This window comes from Pelodiscus sinensis, chromosome 9, assembly GCF_049634645.1.
Source record: "Pelodiscus sinensis isolate JC-2024 chromosome 9, ASM4963464v1, whole genome shotgun sequence".
In the NCBI taxonomy this organism is placed as follows: Eukaryota; Metazoa; Chordata; order Testudines; family Trionychidae; genus Pelodiscus; species Pelodiscus sinensis.
Genome location: NC_134719.1, coordinates 5,027,668 through 5,050,600, shown reverse-complemented (window position 1 = coordinate 5,050,600; position 22,933 = coordinate 5,027,668). Strand labels below are relative to the sequence as shown.

The 22,933-nt window shown below is 44.1% G+C and overlaps 1 protein-coding gene across 1 annotated transcript in view; it reads left to right on the top strand.

Moving 5' to 3' along the window:
• Positions 1-4,172, top strand: part of TRABD2B (TraB domain containing 2B) — a 540,370-nt gene extending 536,198 nt beyond the window's left edge. The window contains exon 7 of the mRNA XM_006126436.3: positions 165-4,172. Within this exon, the coding sequence (XP_006126498.2) occupies positions 165-387 (223 nt within the window). The 3' untranslated portion in view covers positions 388-4,172. The remainder of the gene's footprint in view (positions 1-164) is intronic.
• Positions 4,173-22,933: the final 18,761 nt, after the last annotated feature.

Here is a 22,933-nt window from a genome sequence, read left to right as displayed (position 1 = left end):
ACTCGACTTGAGACGAACTGTAATGACTTGAGACTCGACTTGGACTTGACAATGACGATTTGAAGACAACACTGTTACTCATTAGGAAGATTATGGACTCAGCAAATTCTTGTTTGTTGAAAAAAGAATCCTGTTTAATTTTGTTCTCTTGTCCTTTCTCCTAGCACAACCACGCTACCTTCAAACATCAGGATAACCAATGGCTACATCACAGTCAATCCTCCCGTTTGGTTTTCAGACCAACTGGATCAGAGACCACGTTCAGATCTCCCGTTCCACCATCAGCCAAAAAGCTCAGCACCTGACAGCACATTGGTTCCATCCATAACTGCTTCTTTCTATGTGCCAATAGCGTCTTTTCTCCTGAGTTTTTTGAGGCCTTCCTGACCAACCTAGGATTATGTGCAATACCTACAATGGAGAACAGAAATACTTTATGGAAGAGTGGGTTGTTCCCTCAGCCACGGTTCCAACCTGGACCTTCTCACTGAGGAGAAATGGTAGTGCCTCTAGCTGGTTTTGTCTCTTAGCCCAGATATATTTTGAAACTCTAAAGCTTTATTATAACACTGACTTACATCTTCTTTTTTGTAGAAGGATCTTTATTTCCCATAGTGCTATGGGGCTTTGTAAAATATATGTGTTCATATATATAAAAATGAAATAGAAAAAACGTATTTATTCAACTGGTAAACTTATTTTTGTTGGTATTGGATATATTAATAACATCCCCATTATACAGTAGTAATGGTGAAACAGATAAATTAATATTTTCTATATTTGTTTTATAACCAATATGTCAACAAAAGGATACTCAAGTATGTGTTTTTGTCATTGCAATGTTACATGAACCCTCCCTGAGATAAATTTGTGAGATTAGTGGGTGAAGGGGGATATATCCATTTAGCATGTTTTAGACATATTTTAGACAAGTCATGTTGTCTGTGGCCTTGACATCACTTCACTCGAATTTGTGAACCCGAGGTAAAATCCTAGTGAAGGAAACATTTTTGGTGGTGTTCACATGACTTGGCAAATCAAGATAAACACTAAGCTTCCCCCATTGCCTCTCACTCAACCTGCTAACTTGTAAGACAAGTGCAGAGTGTGTTGTCTTCACTAGGATTAACAAACTAATGCATCATGGTAGCTAACACCAGTCAAGATCTCACCTTTTTCCTCGTGAAAATGCCTGGCATCAGTCTGGAGTAACTCTGCTGAGTTGGTTTCTCCTGTCACATACTTTTTGCATGAGTGTGACGCCTCACTAGATTTACCCAAGTGCTAATGAGAGCAGAATGTGGCCTACCCACTATATTTAAATGTTTAATATCATGCTAGTCGATAACGCTGTGGCCACATGTCCTCCAGAGCAAGCCAGGGTGCAGAAACATCTTAAAATTCACCTTTGTTGCTATGATCCTGTTGCTGTGAAATACATGGCTACTTTCTTGGTATTGGATTCTGAGCTGATCCAATACCATTAGACTTCCATTGATGTCAGTGGACCTTGGATTTTGTCCTTTTAATGGGTTTTGGATTTGCTTCTTAGAAGAGCATGAAAACAGAAGAACCAGATTTTCAGCTGGGGTAGACCATGGCTGCACTGTTGAGTTAAACAGAGCTATGCCAATTCACACCAGTTGTGATTTTGGATATCTATCTAGGTAGCCAGTTTTGAGCTTGGCAGTGGTGGAAAAAAGTCCATCTCTTGTTCATAATTCCAAACATATTTGGGGTATGTCTCTACTGCAGAGCTTAACTCAAAATAAGCTATGCAAATTGATCTGCATCAATTCCTTATCTTATTTCAAAATAGCTTATTTCTAAATAGGAAGCGTCCACACAGCACTTATTTCAAAATAGAGCTCTCTTCTTCCGACTCTCCTTACTCATCGTACAACGAGGTTTACAGGAGTCAGAGTAAGAAGTTCTCCAGCTTGACAGTATTTTGACACTTTTGAAATAACTGCCTGCTATGCAGACGCAAACTAAGTTATTTCAGAATAGTGCTAGTTATTTCGAAATAGTGTTGCAGTGTAGACATACCCTTTGGAAAACTGAGCTGGAGAAAAAGAGACATAACATACAAAACCTTGCCTGAGCATAGTCCTCATTGAGAATTAGTCGTGCCAAAAGATAGTTTGGTTTGTAGAGCTGGTTGAAATGTTTTAATCAAAACACTTTTTTGGAGAAAACACAAAATAACCAAACTGAAACAGTTTTGCAGCACATTCAATTTTTATTTTTAGAGAAACGGTACAAACCCAAGCAGGTCCACTGCCTCGTGAGCTAGGCCTGTTTTGCCAGGGCAAGCACAGAACGCTTCAGGTGAAATGGAAGACATTGACCTTTGCCCCAATGAGAGCTTCAAGCCAATCTCATGCATATTTTTCCATTGTATATTTTGGCATGTGGAAGATTAGAGATGTTGGTTTTGGAAGGAAGCCATTCGCTTTGCATGATATTTATTGCACTGGGCCGCATATTGGAAACATGTTTTAGGAACTTCCGTTACAGCTTTATTTGAGCTCTTACACTGTGGAGAACTTCATTTGAATATAATGCCTTTGAAAGCCTTCAAATTCAACCTTACTGCCCCTCAGCCGGGAGGGCTCTCTGGCTGTTTCAACACAATGAACAGATCATCTGGACTGCGAACTGTGAACTCATTCAAAAATAAGCAATCCCACCGTAAATGGACTTGCAGGTAATACAGGTTTAAAAGCATAGAGGGGGGAAAAGTAAAACAAAACAGGATTATTATTACTTGTAATATAGTAGCATGGCACACAGGGGGTCCAGCTGGGTCTTCCAGGACCTAGATATTGTACAAATGCATAGAGAGTGACCATCCCTGCTCCAAAAAAAAATTACAATCTAAATGGAGAAGACAGAGAAAATGTGAGAGACAGAAAAAGAAGTTCACACAGCTGAAGTGATTGTCTCAGCTTACATGTCGGTGACAGAGCTAGGAATGGCATTAAGTCTTATAACTCTGAGACCACTGTCTTATCCATTGGACCCTACTGCTTTTGTTGTTGTTGTTGTTGTTGTTGCACTGTTGCAAGTCTAGGAACATCTAAGGCACCTCATAGTCAACTAGAACGTCATCATGGCAGAATGGCTAGAACACGGACCTTCCTGCTCCAAAAGCCTGGCTCCCTACCATCTGAGCCAAAGGAGAGTCGTCATTAGCATTATAAAGCCTATGACATGCGGCTGAGTAGTTTTGATTTTCTCTCCTATAGGATAAGAGCACACATATTACAATATTTATTCTATATATATTTCAGCTATACCTGACACTTCCCAAGAGTTCATCTATACCTTCATGGGAAATAGGCATTGCCACCGTTTGTTGAATTGCTCTATACTTGGATGTTAAAATTTCATAGTGTGGTCCATATTTTCCACAGAGACTTCCTCCTGGAGACCTCCCCTCCCATTCACAATTTGGCCACTTTCCCTCCAATTCACAGTCCTAGAACATCTCTAGAGCAACTTTCTCATGTGGAAAAGTAGAATCAGATACAGGCTGACCCTCTCTTGTCCAGCACCCTGGGTACTTGACCAGTGCCAGACTGAAGAATTTGCCAAACCATTGGAGATCAATATTGTCTAGCAGCATTACCAAGACTTCTCCTGCTTATTGGGCTCTTAGAAGGTAAAGTTGAGTGAAATAACAGCTCAGAACCAAGCAAACCAGGACTGGTGGCTCTAAACAAGCTTGGAAACTTGGCCACATCCAAGATAAGTGGACATCCGGCTAACTACAATCATGCTGACCACAATGTTGCCAGAACAGAGAGTGCCAGACTACAGAGGTTCAACCTGTAGCTATTTAATTCATCATTAGCTGTTTTGAAGGCCATTTTGAAGCTGGAACTAAGGAGGAGGAGGACCCAGTACTGGCTGATCAAGCTTTCCTTGGACTTGTGAGAACTGTGCTAAAGTTATTATCATTGGGGTTCCCTGATTAATTTGATAATATTTGCTGTATGCTTTAGTGTATAGACCTCTGTCCAGCTAACTGGTTCCAATCAACTGTTTTAAACCATAGCAGAAAATATGGAAAGGACTATAAATAAAACTTCCTAGCATAGACAAAAATGGAATATTTAGTAATTAACTGTCAGCCCAATACTAATAAAAAATACATTAATACTACATAGTATGTGGCTCTGTTTCTGAAAGATTCTTTATTCAGATGGGCCATGTTAATGTCATGAATTTTCCACATGAGTTTGGAGAGTGTCTATATAATTCAGAGAGAAAACAAGCTGGATTCAGAATAGTCATAACCACATACTACCAGCTGCACTGCTATTTTATTTTCATTCTCTTCTTTGAGTCTTTAGGGTTCATATTTTCCAGCACTGCTCAGCAACCAAGAGGGCTGGAAGCTGATTTTTTTCTCTTATGAAAACTGAGAACCTCGTGTCACCTGAATCCAGGAGCTGGGGATTTTAGCCACACCAAGATATCAAAACCACTAAATACCACAAAACTCATACTACAATGATAAGAGTTGGTGACACCGTTTGCATGTGGGAATCACATGGAATCGCCAGATTTCCTGAGATTTGTGCTACTCTGGGCCAAGATTTAGGCATTGTTGAATCCAAATGTGACACTTTTCTGATTTAGTCTCATAGCTGTATCCTAGGCTAAAATCAATATTTTAGTACCCTCTCCCCTATATCTAACTGCGATATTGCGACTTATGCCAGTTAACTATTGAGCTGCTATCTTTTGCCAAAAGGAATGTACATGTTGAACTGGTCTAGTCTGGCACTTTCTGTTCTGGCAACATCTGTGGTCCGCCATGACTGTTAGTTAGCTTGTTGTCCACTTATCATTAGCATGGCCAAGTTTACTGCAGTCCCATAGGATGTGTCTACACTTGCAGCCTAATTCGAAGTAGGGATGCAAATGTAGGCGACCGAAATTGCTAATGAAGCAGGGATTTAAATATCCCATGCTTCATTAGCATGATCTCGCCGGCGCGTCACTCCGCTCAACAGCTGTTCCGAAAGTGGAAGTGCGCACCTTCAAAAAATGAGGAGTAACGTTAGTTTGAACCAAGGGGTTTGGTTCGAACTAACGCGTCCCAACGAGCACTTTCACTTTCGGAACAGCTGTTGAGTGGAGTAACATGCCGGCGAGATCATGCTAATGGAACGTGGGATATTTAAATCCTTCTAAAAGCCCAGCCTTCTAAGAGCCCAGCAAACAGTGGAAGTGTTGGTAACGCTGCTAGACAACATTGACCTTCCACAGTTCAGCAAATTCTCTGGTTTGGCACCAGTCAGGTTTTGTGGGAGCTGAACTAGAGAGGAAAGATTTGATAGCAGCCTTCAACTTCCTGAAGGGAGGTTCCAAAGAGGATGGAGAGAGGCTGTTCACAGTAGTTGATGGATGGCAGAACAAGGAGTAATGGTCTCAAGTTACCTTGGGACAGGTCTAGGTTGGATATTAGGAAAAACTACTTCGCTAGGAGGGTGGTGAAGCACTGCAATGGGTTACTTAAGAAGGGGTGGAATCTCCATCCCTAAAGGTTTCTACATCTTGGCTTGACAAAGCCCTGGCCGGGTTGATTTAGTTGGGATTGGTCCTGCTTTGGGCAGTGGGCTGGACTTGATGACCTCCTGAGGTCTCTTCTAGCTCCATGATTCTATGAACCTGGACAATCCCACAACCAAAAGAGCAAGGGGACTCTATTTTATTTTGTTAATCGTTTCCCTTGGCAAAATGCACTGCAATTTAAAGAGCATGTAGAAGATGCATTGTGTTTTGTGAATGGCATCTTTTTGGTTCAAGTCCTCGGGCTATTGAATAATGCTATTGTCTTCCTGGAACTCTGTAGACAATGGCTGCGGAACAGGATGAACGATAACTATGCTCTAGATACGTGTCCAAATACCCCATCTTGAGCCTCCCTGTCCCGTCCAGTAAACTCCGTTACAAGCAGTATGACTCAGTATGGGTGCTGTGTGTTTCTATAATCTTGTTGCTATTGTGCTGGTAAGCGAGTGAGGAAGGCAAGCCATCCTGAAGGCAGCGATCAGTGTATTGGCATGACCAGGTGTTTCATTACAAAGCATCATCTATTTAAGGCGTCACTTGTCCACAGCGCGTTACAGTTATGGCAGAGAAACTGAAGGGTGAAGGTTTAGCTTTTTCAAACCTATCAGCCCAGCATACTTATCCTGATCCCAAATTGTCACTCAGGGTATGTCTACACTAGCCACCTAGTTCGAACTAGGGAGGCTAATGTAGGCATTCGAAGTTGCAAATGAAGCCCGGGAATTTAATATCCCGGGATTCATTTGCATCTTCCCGGGAGCCGCCATTTTTAAATCCCCCTTAGTCCGAACTCCGTACCCACAGCTACACACGGCACGGAGTAGGTAGTTTGAATTAGGATCTCTAATTCGAACTACCATTACTCCTCATGGAACAAGGTATACCGGTAGTTCGAATTAGAGATCCTAATTCGAACTACCTACTCCATGCCACGTGTAGCCACAGGAACGGAGTTCAGACTAAGGGGGATTTAAAAATGGCGGTGCCCGGGAAGATGCAAATGAAGCCTGGGATATTTAAATCCTGGGCTTCATTTGCAACTTTGAATGCCTACATTAACCACCCTAGTTCGAACTAGGGGGCTAGTGTAGACACACCCTCAGTCACCTCTGGCATTTCTACCCATTGTTTACGTAGAGTGGGCTGGATTTCAGTTTCAAATTTGAACCTGCTCTGAGCAGGAGAAAAATCCAAAATCCTGATTTTGATCTCAATTCACCAATTTTGGCACCAGCATGATTTGGTGAAGACATTCTTGGTGTACACCAGTGCAAGCCAAGAAGTATAAGGCGTGATGTGATAATAGCCTGTAAGTTTCTACGTGGGGAAGCAATATTTGATCATGGGCTCATCTGGGGCTGTCCGAAGGGGATCGGGGCAGGGGGGTAACTCCCCCACAGGTCCCAGTTCTGTTCCACCCCTGCCCCCTCTCTGCCCCTGTTCCACCCTTTCCCCCAAGTCTTGCTCCTTCTCCACCCTTGCTGCACCCCTTCATGCCCCTGCTCCGTCCTCTTCCCCCCAAGTTGGGGACTTCCCAGGAGCTGGATGGCAGCAGGGGTCGCCCACCTGCACTCACCAAGGCGGTGGGAGCAGAGTGTCCCTGCAGCCTGCTCCACTCTGCCTTGCCCTCCCAGCTCACTGCGCCTCACTTTTTCCATGGCAGCAGGAACCGGAGCGCCCGCAGGCTGGCCTGTTTTGCTGCCTGCTGCTGTGGAGAAGCCAGCCGGGAGAAGGCGGCGTGTCCGGGCAGGGTGGAGCAGGTTGCTGGGCCGCTCCAGCTCCCACCACCGGGAGTGCAGGAGGTGGTGCTCTGCACCAGATACAGGCATACGATGGTTGAGGCAGCTGCCATGGGGGCCCCCAAAGGACAGGGCCTAGGCCGGCTTCCCCGAACCGTCCTATGGACTAGGGATGCTTGGTATCGGTTAACTGAATAGTCGAGGAACCTCATGACTTCTTATTGGTTACTTGACTATTTTATAGTTCCCGGGGGCAGCAGCTAGTGCGCGCCGGCCCCACTCCCGAGGCACCCCCTGCCGCTCTGTGCTGCTGCCTCTGTATCAGAAGCAGCAGCGCCGGGTACCAGACGGGAGCTCCTCTATGAGGGGCGCCAGTTTAAAAAGCAGCTCCCCTCATGGAGTGCCTGCCCGTCACCCCACCCTGCTGCCTCTGGTACAGGGGTGGCAGCAGCCTCTGTTTGCGGGGGAGAGGGTCTGAGCTCCTGGACACAGTGTGAGCTGGAACTGAGCCGGGCTGCCGTCTCCTAATACACTTTAAATGCAGAGCCACAGCAGGGGTTGGTCCTGGACCCATCACCAAGGCCGGATTAAGGGGGGGGCTAGCTGGACAGTTGCCCAGGGTGCCAACATATGGGGGACGCCTGATTGAAGTGGCCCAGGGGCAGGGCTGTGCATGCACCGTACGCCCGCTGCCCGGGGTGCAACTATGGCTCGGTCTAGCACTGCCCATCACAAACCAGGATTGAGACAGGTTGCAAGCCAGCCTGCTAAAAAAATTACAGGCGGGGTTTGTGTGCAGTCTATAGCATAACCTATACGTTTTTGCTTATTGGTTAATTGCCTACACTATTACATCCTTACTATGAAGAAGCCGGCTCTGGGCTCATCAGTCTAGCAGAGAACGGTGTAACACAATCCAACAGCTGGAAGCTAGACAAAGTCAGATGGAAACAAGATGTTCATTTGTAACAGTGATTGTAATTAACCATTGGAACAATTCGCCAAGGGGCATGGAGGTCCTCCAAGACTGGCCATTTAAAAGCAATAGTGAATGTTCTTTTTAACAAGATCCAAGTTAGGAATTATTTGCAGGATGTTATAGAGGAAATCAGACTTGATGATCACAGTGATCCTAGCTGGCCTTGACGTCTCTGAAGCAGAGCTGGCTCAGGTGTAGCTGTACCCCTGGGACTAGCTTTTAAACGGGTGCCGTACGCTAGGGAAATTCCATGAAGTCCTCCCCGCTCTTAACGCTGCTGCAGGAGGGTTGGTCAGTCTTCATCTGAAATTCAAGATGCGCATTTCTCAGTTGCCACTTCAAATGTGTGTCAAATATTTCTAGGATTTTTTGTTATTGCTGTTCTGCTTCCTTCTCCCCCATTTGGGGCCAGTTTTGCAGCGTGCTTGAAGAGTGTAATTAAACAGATGCTTTCTAATGTTATTTTGTCAAAATATTTTTGTAGCCTAATATATGAATAAAAGCTTTTATAAATCCACCGCAGGCAAAGCTTGTATGCCGAGGTTCTTCCCCACAACCGCCGCTTCCTGCTGGGAGCTAGGTGGGGGTTGAAAACACGTCTCCAGTTTGGAGGGCAGGATTGGAAAGCTGCCTTTGGTACAGGGTGGAGTCTTTTCCCTGGCCATGGCGGCCATTTCAGGGTGGGAAATGCATGATATGGCGGCAAGCTTTGCAACAAAATGGCGTCCTTCTTTGAAGCCATTGTGAACAGTGGGAATAGCACCCGTTCATCTACGGTACACCAGACAAAGATGTGGCTTCAGGCCCATCCACAGCAATTTTGGGCCCCAGGGCAGAAATCAGCCACCCAGAGGAGCCCCAGGTGCTCCACCTCTGTCAGAAGAGACCTGGGCCAGCCCCGCTCTGCCCCAATCGGCTGGGACGTGGCCCAGGATTGCCCCACCAAACCGAGCCTCCTATCCCTGGACCCAGCCTGCCTGCTCTGGGGAAAGCCACAGCAGCGTCTCTGAAGGCAAAGATGTTTTCAGTAAGCACCATGCAGGGCCCAGTAATCCAGCCCTGCAGCCTGCATGGGGCCCATAAAAATGTCTGTGAATCAAGAGACACTTTTCAGCAGAGCTACCGTGGCAGCAGCCAGGCCTCCAAGACTTTTTATATTGTCCTGCCTAGGGTGATCATATTTCCCTATGCCCAATATTGGACACTGGTGGTGGGGCGGCTGCTGGCGCTCAGGGCTTTAGCCCAAAGCAGTCGGGACTCCAGCCCCACAGTGGGGGAGGGGGAGCACCGGTACTTGGGGCTCCAGCCCCGCCGTGGAGGAAGGGGAGGAGGAAATGGGATGGGGCAGAGGCTGAGCCCCATGGCGTGGGGCCACCCAGGAATGGGGGTTTGAGATCTGCAATCGGGGCCACTCAGGAGCAAGGCTTGAGCTCCACGGTGGTAAAAGGGCCTCACCCTGCCTGGGAATGCGGCTGGAGCCAGCGGTGGGGGCGGGAAAGGGGTTTCAGTTCTGGGGGAGGGGAGGAAGCACCAGCGGTCAGGACTTTAGCCCCATATTCCGGAAAGTCTTGCCAATTCCCCCCCTTCTTTAGGATGCACAGGGAGAAACGACACTGCTCCCTGGTTTCTTTCTATGTTTCTCCCTCGGCTCCTTGCCTGACTCCAGACACCACATGTTGGTGCCTGCTTTACCGCCAGCCACAAATAGGAGGCAGCTGTGGCTGCGTTGACGGGGGAACTCAAGGACCAGCAGGGGGCATGCAAATATGGGACATTTCCCTCTTTTGAAATAAAAAGTTGGGATGCCTGGAAGACAGCTGAAACACGGGGCAGTCCCAGTAAAAACAGGACGGATGGCCACCCCAGTCCTGCCAGATCACAGAGTCCCCGTTTAGAGAGGTCCAGCCTGAACACTCTCAGGTGAGCTCACACAGAACAGTGATAAAAGTCAAAAAGAGCATCTCACCTGGGGGAGAACAAGCTTCACAAACCAATCTGAGTTCTCGGACTCCCTCCTCAAAGGACACCTGCCTGGGAGCTTAAATCCATGACTGTGCTAGACACTAACGTTTGTGGTCTTAATTCATGGCATTGATTTGATCCCTTCCCTGGAATTAATGAAGACCCATGGTTTCTGTAACCCATTAATACCCCTTTTTTGGCGTGTGACTGCAGATGTGTCAATGGTTACTTCCTCTTGAAGGGTATTTCATTGCATGTTAACTATTTGTGCAAAGTGATCCGTTTCACTTTGTATTTAACTGTGCCATTTTGAGCGTCTTTTGGGTGTAGGAATCGCTTTTATTGATCCAGCTAAAGAAGCTCTTCTACAGAAAGCATTAAGCTCAGTGTAAGTTCTGCTGGACCGTGGATGTTGCTGGACTAGAGAGTCCTACTTTAGAGAGGTTCAACTTGTAGTTTAAAAGTCTCCTGTGAGAAGAGGTTTAGATGTTGAAGGCCTGTGGAAAACATGCCTTTATTTGTACACGCATCCTCTTGCTGAAGACGTGTTACTCCCTGGCTTCTCCTCTTGCCACGGAGGGTCAGAACATTATAGGGACCTTTTGCTCAACCTCCAGTAGCTGATAGCACTGGAAGACCATGGTCCAAAGTCTAATGTACCAGCTACGAGGGGAGACTGTCACACACACATCTAAGTACTTCATCTCCAAGTACTCAACAGCACATCCCGTTTTGTGCATAAGTAACCCACAAACCCTTTGTCCCCACTAGTGGCACTAGGGCCACTTAGGGTAGATCTCCACAGCAGAGTTATTTCAGAATAACTGATGTTATTTTAACATAGTGCGGGTCTGCACAACAAATCGTTACTTTGAAATAATGTCGGGCTCGAGGACTTCTTACTCCGACTCTTGTAACCATAATTTCACGAAGAGCAAGAGAAGTCAAAGGAGGACTTCCTGCTGTGTAGACATTGCCAAAAGCCTAATTAAGCTATTTTGACTTCAGCTACGCAATTGACGTAGTTGAAGTTCCACGTCTTAATTCAACTTTCGCCCTGCTATGTAGACGTGCCCTTAGAGATTAATGAGTCTACAATAGCCTTCATTAAAACTGTTAAAACTCATGCAGTAGAGGCTCATGCATTTAGCTCTGAAGGTCTGAGGTTTGTGCTTCCTCACCAACAACCAAGGTCTATTGGTGCTACGCATACACGTGCATATTGTACGGAAAAATGAAAACTGTATCCTTTAAATCCTCATGCCCTGTTGGAAGTAAAAGTGAAACCAGCAGGACTCCAGCCGCCAGTGGAGGACATCCAACCAACAAAAATAACCCGAGACCCATAGTTCTGTTGCCAGTAATAACTGCAGTAATGGGAAAATGAGTATGTATGCAAGTTTACTAAACATCTGGATGGTGAAAATGTAATTATCTAATTTCAGTAGGGTAGATGGGAAACACCAAAAAGCTTTACTGAAAGATACAAATTTCATTCAGCTTGCTGTGACTGATGATTTCCTTGGCTGTGAATGACATCCTCAGATGATTTACTTGTGCTGCTCTTGGGTGATTGTCAGCCCCCGGCGCTTGGATGGATGGCGTGCAAATGTGATGGAAATGTAATCAGCGCCAACAACTGTAAATTCCCAAGAATTTACTACAGGAAACAGTCCTGTACTAGACATTCTAGATAGCAGTTTGGTAAATGATTTGACCCAATGCTCAGTGGAGTGAATGGAAAACCATCCAGAGTCTCAATAGACTTTGGAAAGGGTTTTAGATGACTGGCTTTTCTAGAACCGTGGTTCTCAACTATGTCTACATGGTTGTCTTCCAGAGAGTACATCTAGATATTTGCCTAATTTTACCACAGGCTACATAAAAAGCAGCAGCTAAGTCAGCACTAACTAAAATTTCACAGAATGACTTGTTTATACAGCTTTGTAAACTGTGCATAGAAATGTCAGTCAAATATTTATATTCCAATTGATCATAATGAGAATGTCAGCTATTTTTCAGTAACACTGTGTTGTGGCACTTTTATATTCTTATGGTTGATTGTGTAGGTGTAACTGCGTCTGGATGGATTTGAACCTGGGCGCTCAGTATAGAATGCTCTACAGCTTCAGCTATAAATCCAGCTGGCTCACAGCTTAGGCTGTACAACTTCCTTGTTCTTATCTCTTACTGTAAGTGCTCTAAGTGCCACTACATGGGCTAGTAAACCACACTCACTGGGTGTGTGGGTTACATAGGCAAGTAGTTTGTATGGGAGTATGCAAGACAAATCAGACTCCTGACAGTGGTACAGCAGTCTGGAAAGGCTGAGAGCCACTGTTCTAGATTGTGAGTACATATTGCACGATTTAAACCGGGACTCTCTGGTCCGGCAACATCCGTGGTCCAGAAGGACCACGGATGTTCCAGAATCAGAAAGTCGCGGTGTGCTACAGGGGGTGGAACACCAGAAGTCCGGCGCGATCCAAGGTGGGGGCGGAAGCTGGCGTGTGGCTTGGCTGGACTGAGGAAGCAAGGGGTAGCAGGGCGGGGAGGGGACTGGCAACAGAGGGGCCAAAAATGACCGCCTTTGCTCTGGCAAAATCCCTTATCCGGGACCAATCAGGTCCCAAGGATGCCGGACCATGGCGGTCCAACCTGCACAGGATCCTTTAAGAACATGAGGAGCTGCATGGACTCTGTGGGATCAGTGTGCTTTGTGGGCCAGCAGATTTCTAAAGCAATTCACTTGACTTCACTTTCCTGTTTACTACAGATGGGATTAAAATGTCACCAATTACATGAAACCAAAACACTGCTGTTTTGATTGTCAGAGGAACAGAGGAACTATAATAATAGTGGCAGCCACATTATATTGCTAATAATGATCATTCACATCCGGGATCCCTTGATTCTTACACAGCAGGAAGAAAAGGGTCAGTGTCATGTGAGAAAACATCAACGGCCACCAGACTGTGGCTCCAGCTGGATAGCTGGAGGTAGAAAATGGGAGATTTCTGCTCTGATTTACACTTAAGCTACAATGAAAAGGGCAAAGGCTGTAGTGTTCTTGAGCATTCTGATGTTCATTTTAGAATGTGTTGGCTCCTGTAATTCACAATCTTTTTCCTTTTATAAAATCCATCCTTTTATTGTCTCCATGCAATAAAATCAAGTCATTTTGGGGAGGAGTGAGGGAAATACTTCGAAAGGTGCTGTTTTAGGGTTGCCTTGGCCTCCCAGAATCACTTTCCTTCCTCTCTAGGTCGCAGAAATGAATTCCAAAACTAGTCACAGAAATGAATTCCAAAACACCCAGAAAGAAGAGGAGGGTGAATGGAAAAACTATTTAGCGTGTCTGTCCCATGCTTTCCTCTTGATTTTTCTCTTGCTTCTGAGCCCAGCACCCAAACCAAGAGGGTGGAAGACAGATCCAAAATGATGATTTAGAGAGTGATCCAAAGTGAAGGGAAGTCTTAGGTCAGGTCCCATGATTTAGAAGGTCACTTCATAGTTCCAGCACATGCTCTGGGACAAGTTTGATTTTTTCCCCCCCAGAGGTTCTATGGAATGATTTTTTTTCATCGTATTTTTCAGGTTCATAATGAAGGGCAAAAAAGTAGCGATCCAATGAAAGGGTGCTCATAAATGACCATCTCTGTCAAATACTGTAGCTTGATACAGCTTTAAAAATAATGCTCCTTTTGTCCAAGTCCTTTACATACACTGAGTTCGTTTTCATGGTGCTGAGCAGTGCTAGGAAAAGGTGTTACACCCATATTATTGAGTGGGGAAAAGTAAGGGCACATCTAGACAGTGGGGATACCGGAGGCATACCAAAATAGCTACCCCGCGTCTTTTAAATGCGCCCGTTATTCAAAATATTTTTCAAAATAATGGGCGTTCTATTTTGGCATCCCTGTAAATCTCGTTCCACAAGAGTTAAGAGATGTCTCAAAATATTGTGCTATTTTGAAATTGGGCGCTGTGTAGACATAAGCTATTTCAAAATAAGAAATGCAATTTGCGTATCTTATTTCGAGTTTAGGGTGCTGTGTAGACGCACCCTGAGACAAGGCAAGTTACTGAAAGCACTCTATCAGAACCTTTAAACCTCACTTTTTTAGGAATAAGGGTTCTTGCGCAAAAGCGATTTTTAGCACAAACCGAACCCGTCTACACTGCTTTTTTTTCGCAAAAATCTCTTCCCCAAAAAGCATTGGAAGAGAATATGCAAATGAAGCGCGAGAAGTTGCTAATGAGTGCTTCCTTTGCATTGCCTCTTCTGCAAAAAAGAGGCTGTGTAGACGCAGGCTAAGTCACACAGGAAGTCTGTGGTACTGAAGGGAGTGGATTTCATTCCTGGTTTATAGAACTCAGAGCTATGGTAGACAGCAGTGGCGGGCAAACTGTGGCCTAAGGGCCACAGACGGCCCATTGGACTTCTGTGTGTGGCCTACGAGACATTTTGTTTACTGTTGCCCACGCACAAGGTTACCAGATTCTGCTGGTACTGTGGTACTGAAGGAAGTGGATTTCCTTCCTGGTTTATAGTACTCAGAGCTATGGTAGCTCGTAATTTTGTCCACAGAATTTTTTCCTACCACTGTTACTGAAATGACGGCCACAGAAAGCAACGGCATGTGATGTGAGGTGGGTGTTGATTGCACACCGCATTGACTGTGAGAGCCGTGTGCTACCTCTGCATCCAACCAAAGCGCTGCTATGGTTCAATCGACACAGCCTGCAAATTCTAGGTACGCCAGCGTAGTGAGCAAAACTGCCCTTCCCAGAAGACCCTCTTGGTTATGACAATCTTGCAGCCCAGCGAGAAGGAGGGCCCACTCACTAGCCTAGGTTGCTTCTCACCGGTGTAGTCTCAAGAAAGCTCTGATTGCCATTAACAGAATAGCCACCAGAGTACCTGTACTTCTTTTGATAGGCTGTTTTTGCACAAGAAACCCGTTTGCCATCCACACACACCTTTTTGTGCAAGAGCTCTTGATCGAAAAGGCTTAATCCTCATAGACAAAGGAATAACTAGTGCGCAAAAAGCTCTCTCTTCTGATTTACTATAAATTTACTTGCGCAAAAACACACTTGTAGTGTGGACGCTCCATGGCTATGTCTACACTCGCGGTTTCTTGTGAGAGTAATATGCAAATGAGGCTAAGCATGGAATAACGCTGAGCCTCATTTGCATACCTAATGAGCCACCATTTTTTTCAGAAGAGGCTCTTGCGCAAGAAGGAGCATCTACACGGCCCCTTCTTGCGCAAGAAAAACCCTCTTGCACAATGATGTTACACCTATTACTTGAGAGGAAGAACGGCATTGCGTAGACACTTCTTCTTGCGCAAGAGCCTCTTCTGAAAAAAATGGGGGCTCATTAGGTATGCAAATGAGGCTCAGCGATATTCCATGCTTAGCCTCACTTGCATATTACTCTCACAAGAAGCCACGGGTGTAGACATAGCCCACGAGGTTTTGCGCAAAAACTCTGCAGTGTAGATGTAGCCCAGGTATGCTGAAGTTATTGGGGATTATACTGACCACTGGGTATATCTACATTACAATCGAACATCTATGGTTGCCCTGTACCAGCTGACTCTGGCTGTGGAGGATGGGCTCTGTGATGCTTATGGGGGAAAGGTCCCAGAACCCGGGGTCTAACCTGCACCTGAATATCTGCACTACTGTACAGCTTTGTAGCCTCACATCGCAAGTGTGACTCAGCTGACATGGGCCAGCCGTGACTTTTACTGCAATGCGAACCTACTATCACCTTGTATCTCCTCTCTGTCCGTTTGTGGTCTCCATCGCTTTCATGTCTTACATGTAGGGGCAGGAATTGTCTTTTCTTCTGCATTTGTACAGTGCCTGTCGCAGGATCCATAACAGGGGTCCTTAGGCAGTATCTCAATGCAATTAATGACCATTATTAATGGTGACTGTACCAGCCCCATGGAAAGAAACCACGTGGAGGTCACAGGCAGTTCTGAACAACATCGTTTTAGATTTTTGATGCTTTCATTTCTTTTCTTTCCCTTCAACCAATGCTTTTTTTTTCTGTAATCCCCGTGCAGAGCAATATGTTTTGGCAACGTGATAATTTGATGATGATGTGGCAGAAATGCCCTGGTGCACAAGCACTAATCTTCGGGTAAACCATAATGACAGTGTGGGAAGCCATTCGTTCGTTGTGGAAACTTGTGGCCGGCTGTGTCGTTCCAAGCTATTATGAGAATTGACTGTAAGAAGGTTAACTGGAAGGCATCAATACTGTCCTTTACATCTTGTGTTGTAAGCACCCCAGGCCACATGCAAAGGCTGGTCACTAAATCTCAGGGGCTGATCTTGTTAGCGACAACACCAGTCTGCTCACTCTCCTGGAACAAAGGGGGAAAAGCAAGCTCTGGCTAGTTTAATTTGCATGCATTACCCATCCTTCCGCCTACTGAGTTTTGTTGTTTTGTTTGGAAATAGCCGCACATTTACACATCAAAATATAAACTATGTTACTATCATTACTGCATTCACTGCAGGTCATAGGAATTATGCAGGATATACCCTGCCTTTTAGGTGTCACCCTAACTTTATAAGTAATGGACTTTGAATAAAAATCTCAGGCTGAATAAAAGGGAGGGAGCCGCTGTTGTCTGGTGAGGGGGAGGTCTATTCCGAAGATAGAAAAGGGATAGAAAATAAGATGAAGAATATCTTACTGCCCCTATATAAAACTATAGTACACCCACATCTTGAATACTGTATACAGATGTGGTCTCCTCACCTCTAAAAAGATATTTTGGCATTAGAAAAGGTTCAGTAAAGAGAAACTAAAATGATTAGGGGTTTGGAATGGGTCCCATATGAGGAGGGGCTAACGAGACTGGGAGTTTTCAGTTTAGAAAAGAGGAGACTGAGGGGGGATATGATAGAGGTTTATAAAATCATGAGTGGTGTGGAGAGGGTGAATAAAGAAAAGATATTTACTTGTTCCCATAATATAAGAATTAGAGGACTTCAAGGCTATGTCTACACTGGCGCAATATTGAGCCAGAGATATGCAAATGAGGCTAAGCGTGGAATATCGCCGAGCCTCATTTGCATATCTAATAAGCCGCCATTTTGCGGAAGAGGCTTTTGTGCAAGAAGGAGCGGTCAACACTGCCCCTTCTTGTGCAAGAAAAACCCTCTTGTGCAATGCTGTTATGATGATCATTTTCAGGCATAACAGCATTGCGCAAGAGGGTTTTTCTTGTGCAAGAAGGGGCAGTGTAGACAGCTCCGTCTTGAGCAAGAGCCTTTCTGCAAAAATGACGACTCATTAGATATGCAAATGAGGCTCGGCGATATTCCACGCTTAGCCTCATTTGCAAAGCTCTGGCGCCAGTGTAGACATAGCCCAAATGAAATTAATGAGTAGCGGGTTTAAAACTAATAAAAGAAAGTTCTTCACACAGCGCACAGTCAACCTGTGGAACTCCTTGCCAGAGGAGGCTGTGAAGGCTAGGACTATAACAGAGTTTTAAAAAGAGCTAGATAAATTCATGGAGGTTGGGTCCATAAAAGGCTATTAGCTAGGAGGTAAGGAATGGTGTTCCTTAGCCTCTGTTTGTCAAAGGCTGGAGAAGGATAGCAGGAGACAAATTGCTTGATCATTGTCTTCAGTCCACCCCCCTCTAGGGCACCTGGCACTGGCCACTGTCAGAAGACAGGACACTGGACTAGATGGACCTTTGGTCTGACCCAGTATGGCCGTTCTTATGTTCTTATGAGCTGATGCTCCATCTAAGAGATCCGCTTTTCTTGCTGAAGAGCAACCGTTCTCTTTCGGAAGCCCCTGTATTCCTTATTCCATGAGGAATAAGGGGGCTTCCGAAAGAGGGTTTTTTTCTGACATTTGGCCCAGTCTAGATGGGCCAATTGTCAGGAAAGCCTCTTCCAACAAAAGAATCAGAAAAAACTACTCAAAATGCACTCTGCCTTTTGCGTAGCTTTTTCTGAAAAACCGGTGAAGTCTAGACATAGCCATTGTTGCAAGGCCAAACTAATTTCGAATCCTGAATCTCATTTTTGACAGGCATTTTGTCTCAAGGTGCCTAAATCCCTGTAGAAAAATGAATTGTGGGGTCCCAAAATCAGGTGTTGCAACACTAAGGCTATGTCTACACTGGTGGCTCCTTGCACAAGAACTTCTTGTGCAAGGAGTCCTGCGCAAGAACACGTCCACACTGCCATGTGTGAGATGTGCTTTTGTGCAAGAGCACCCATGGCAGTGTAGATGCGTGACAGGGATTCATGCGCAATAAAACTCTATAGCTTAAATAGCTTTCTTGCACAAGAGAGTATCCACACTTGTGCTTCTTGTGCAAGAGCTATGCTCTTTTCTTACAAGTGGAAGCTGTCTTGGCAAGAGCTCTTGCACAAGAAGCCTTCCCTTATCACGCCATACTGTATATCTTCTTGCGCAGGAGCGGGTGGGCAGTGTGGACGCACTGCGGATTATTGCGCAAGAACAGCTGTTCTTGTGCAAGAAGCTGCAAGTGTAGACATAGCCTCCATATAGAAATACCTAAATACCTTTAAAAAAGTGGACTAAGACAACGGTGCCGCTATATAAGAATTCATGTGAAATCAGACAAAACCCTCTTTCCTCAAAATGTTACCCTTGTTCAGAAATCAAAGACCATCTACGTTAGTGAACTAAAGCGAGCCCTGAGCCAGCTCTTTCACTAGTTACTTGTAAGGATCTTGTGTGAAATTCACCATCCAGCACAGAAGGCCCGATAAATGACTTACTGCCTGCTCAGCTCCCCAGGTGATCATAATAACAAATCCATTTATGACCCTGGGTATCTGCCACCTCAGGGTGTAAGTGCACGAACCCAGTGAACTACAGGCCAACTTTCAGCAGGATTTCTGGAAGACGTAGAGCTTGCCATTTGCACAAGAATTCTTGGCCTCCCTTCTGCACATCACAACCATTATTTCCTGGTCTTTAGGTCTCTGTCACACTGTGATGACAGTAATGTCCTGAACATATTGTGCACAAACCAGTTATTGCTTTTCTTAGCTCCTGTGCCTCTCAAACTGCTGTTTCCACTATGACCAAACTGTTCCCCTTCAGCTTTTACACTTCAAAAGAAAGCTAAAGTCCCAGCTGCAAACAGCTGAGTGGCATGGTAAAAAAAAAAGCTAGGAGTGGCTTGACCATGCAATAGGCAGGAAGCAGGGTAGAATTACCATCACCTCATTCTTCAGCTCAGATTTCATTGCATCCATGGTTCAGGGCCCAGTGCTGCACCTGCTACATGAAGTATCCCTCATTCATGAAAGAAGATCCATTAATTTCAGAGACAAGATGGGAGAAGCAATAACTTTTTATTGGATCATGTTCTGTCTGATGAATGAGACAAACTTTTGAGGTTATGAAAGAGCTCTTCTTCAGGTCTGTAAAAAGTACTCAAAACATCATCACTTAGGTATTAGATGTAATAAGTATTTAATAGTTAAATTTAAGTTTACGTTAAGTACTTTATAGGCACTTGTATTGTGACATTCTAGGTATTTTTTCCCAGGCCTGAAGAATAGCTCATAAGCTTGTCTCTTTCACCAATCTCCCCAACCTTCTCTCTCTAATATCCTAGGACTACCCTGGCCACAACAGCACTGCAAACACCCTTTGCTTCTAGCAGACAGCTCACACTATAATGTGCCTGTTTTGCATGTGACTATTAGAGCAAGTCAGAAAAGTTGTCCACTTTTTTTTATGGAAAATGCTAGTTTTGTTGAAATGAAAACACTTTTAAAATGTCAATTTGGACAAACATTTCTGCAGGAAAAAAATCAAAATTAAGAAAAGTTTCCCAAACAAAAACATTTCCTAAATGAAATTCAGGAATTTTGCTTTGGAATTTTGAAATTTTCAATTATGAATTTCAAAATATGTTTTGGAATGTAATTTTTAAATTTCATAACAGGTCAGCATGATATGATATGGCATAATATGATGGAAATATTAAATTTTTGAACCACTAATGACAGTTGCTAGCTGGTAGTGACTGAAACATCTTCTCTAGATCAATGTGCCTACTGTGTTACAATGAAAAAAATCTGACACTTTGACACAGAGATGTTTCAATTAGTACTAAGTAACCACAGCCCTTAATTATTTTAAAAATAAAATATTATATCATTGTATGCCATTATGATGGTGATAGTAGAGATTATAAATATGGACACATTATGAAACAGTATGAACATAAAATGAAACCATTTAAAATTTCTGGAATTCTGAAACCAACATTTTCTAAAACCCAGCTTTTATTGTTGATTTATTCATTTTGTACCCTATAGGGCTAGCTCGGCTTTATTATATTCAGCAGTAATACAAGGAATTGTAGGTCTGTATCTCGTAAATGATAAGAACATAAGAATATAAGAACGGCCAAACTGGGTCAGACCAAAGGTCCATCCAACCCAGTATTTTATCTGCCAACAGTGGCCAATGACAAGGGCCCCAGAGGGAGTGAACACAACAGGTAATCATCACATGATCCTGCTCCTGTCATCCATTTCCAGACAAACAGAGGCTAAGCACACCATTCCTACCCATCCTGGCTAATAGCCATTAATGGACCTAACCTCCATGAAATTAGCTAGCTCTTTTTTTAACCCTGTTAAAGTTCTAGTCTTTACAACATCTTCTGGCAAGGAGTTCCACAGGTTGACTGTGCGCTGAGTGAAGAAAAACCTTCCTTTTGTTTGTTTAAACCTGCTACCTATTAATTTCATTTGGTGACCCCTAGTTCTTATGTTATGGGAATAAGTAAATAACTTTTCCTTATTCACTTTTTCCACACTGGTCATGATTTTATAGACCTCTATTATATCCCCTGTTAGTCTCCTCTTTTCTAAGCTGAAAAGTCCAAGTCTTTTTAATCTCTCTTCATATGGGACCTGTTCCAAATCCCTAATCATTTCTGTTGCCCTTCTGTGAACCTTTTCCAATGCCAATATTTTTTTTTTTTTAGATGAAGTGGCCACATCCGTACACAGTGTACAAGATGTGGGTGTACCATGGTTTTATATAGAGGCACTAAGATATTCTCTGTTTTATTCAGTATCCCTTTTTTAATTATTCCTAATAATTCTGACAGCTTTTTTGACTGCTGCTACACACTGAGTGGATGTTTTCAGAGAACTATCCACAATGACTCTAAGATCTCTCTCTTGAGTAGTTGTAGCTAAATTAGTTGTGCAGTACTTTACATCTATCAACATTAACTTTCATTTGCCATTCTGTTTGCCTAGTCACTTTGTTTTGTGAGAACTTTTTGACGCTCTTCACAGTCTGCTTTGGTCTTAACTATCTTGAGCAGTTTAGTATTAACTGCAAATTTTGCCACATCACTGTTTACCCCTTTCTCCAGATCATTTATAAATAAGTGGAATAGGATTGGTCCCAGGACAGACCTTGTGGGGTACCACTAGTTTTCTCTCTCCAATCTGAAAACTAACCATTTATTCCTACCATTTGTTTTCTGTCTTTTAACCAGTTATCAGTCCATGAAAAGACCTTCCCTCTTATCCCATGACAACTTACTTTACTTAAGAGCCTTTGGTGAAGGACCTTGACAAAAGCTTTCTGGAAATATAAGTACACTGTATCCACTAGATCCCCCTTGTCTACATGTTTTTTGACCCCCTCAAAGAACTTTGGTAGATTAATAAGGCATGATTTGCCTTTACAGAAACCATGTTGTCTTTTCACCAACAAATTATGTTCATCTATGTGTCTGACAATATATTCTTTACTACAGTTTCAACTAATTTGCCCGGTACTGACGTTAGACTTACCGGTCTGTAATTGCCGGGATCACTTCTAGAGCACTTTTAAAATATTGGCGTCATGTTAACTATCTTCCAGTCACTAGGTACAAAAGCTGATTTAAAGAATAGGTTGCAAATCACAGTTAATAGTTCCGCAATTTCACATTTGAGTTCTTTCAGAACTCTTGGATGAATGCCATTTGGTCCCGGTGACTTGTTACTGTTAATTGTATCAATTTGTTCCAAAACCTCCTCTAGTGACACCTCAAATGGGGACAATTCCTCAGATTTGTCTCCTAAAAAGAATGGCTCAGGGTTGGGAATCTCCCTAACATCCTCAGCCGTGAAGACTGAAGCAAAGAATTCATTTACTTTCTCTGCAATGACTTTATTGTCTTTGAGTGCTCCTTTAGTATCTCGATCATCCGTTGCTTTCTGATTCCAAATGGGACAGAATACAGAAATGCCAAAACCATGGGGCTTTTCCTGGGGCCTGATTGGAATCAGGAAATACTGGCAATATCATAAGAAGGCCTGTTCTTTTCAGATTTCCATTGTCTCTCAGACTTGAGGTGTGTCTAACCATCCACGTTATTGGCTCTGTACCCAAAACCCCGACGAATCAATCGGAAAGGAAAAGTTTTGCTGAAAAATCTGCTTTGTGTCTTGGTGGTGTTTTCGGAGGGGACTTTTACAGTAACCGATCCTGTGCCGGCTAAATGATCCCATGTCCGCGAGAAACTAAAATTTCTCCACACCGGGCTTGCCTGACACAGTGCAGTTCCCCTGTCAGACAAAGAAGGAAAGGAGGAGGCTTTTCAAACAGTCT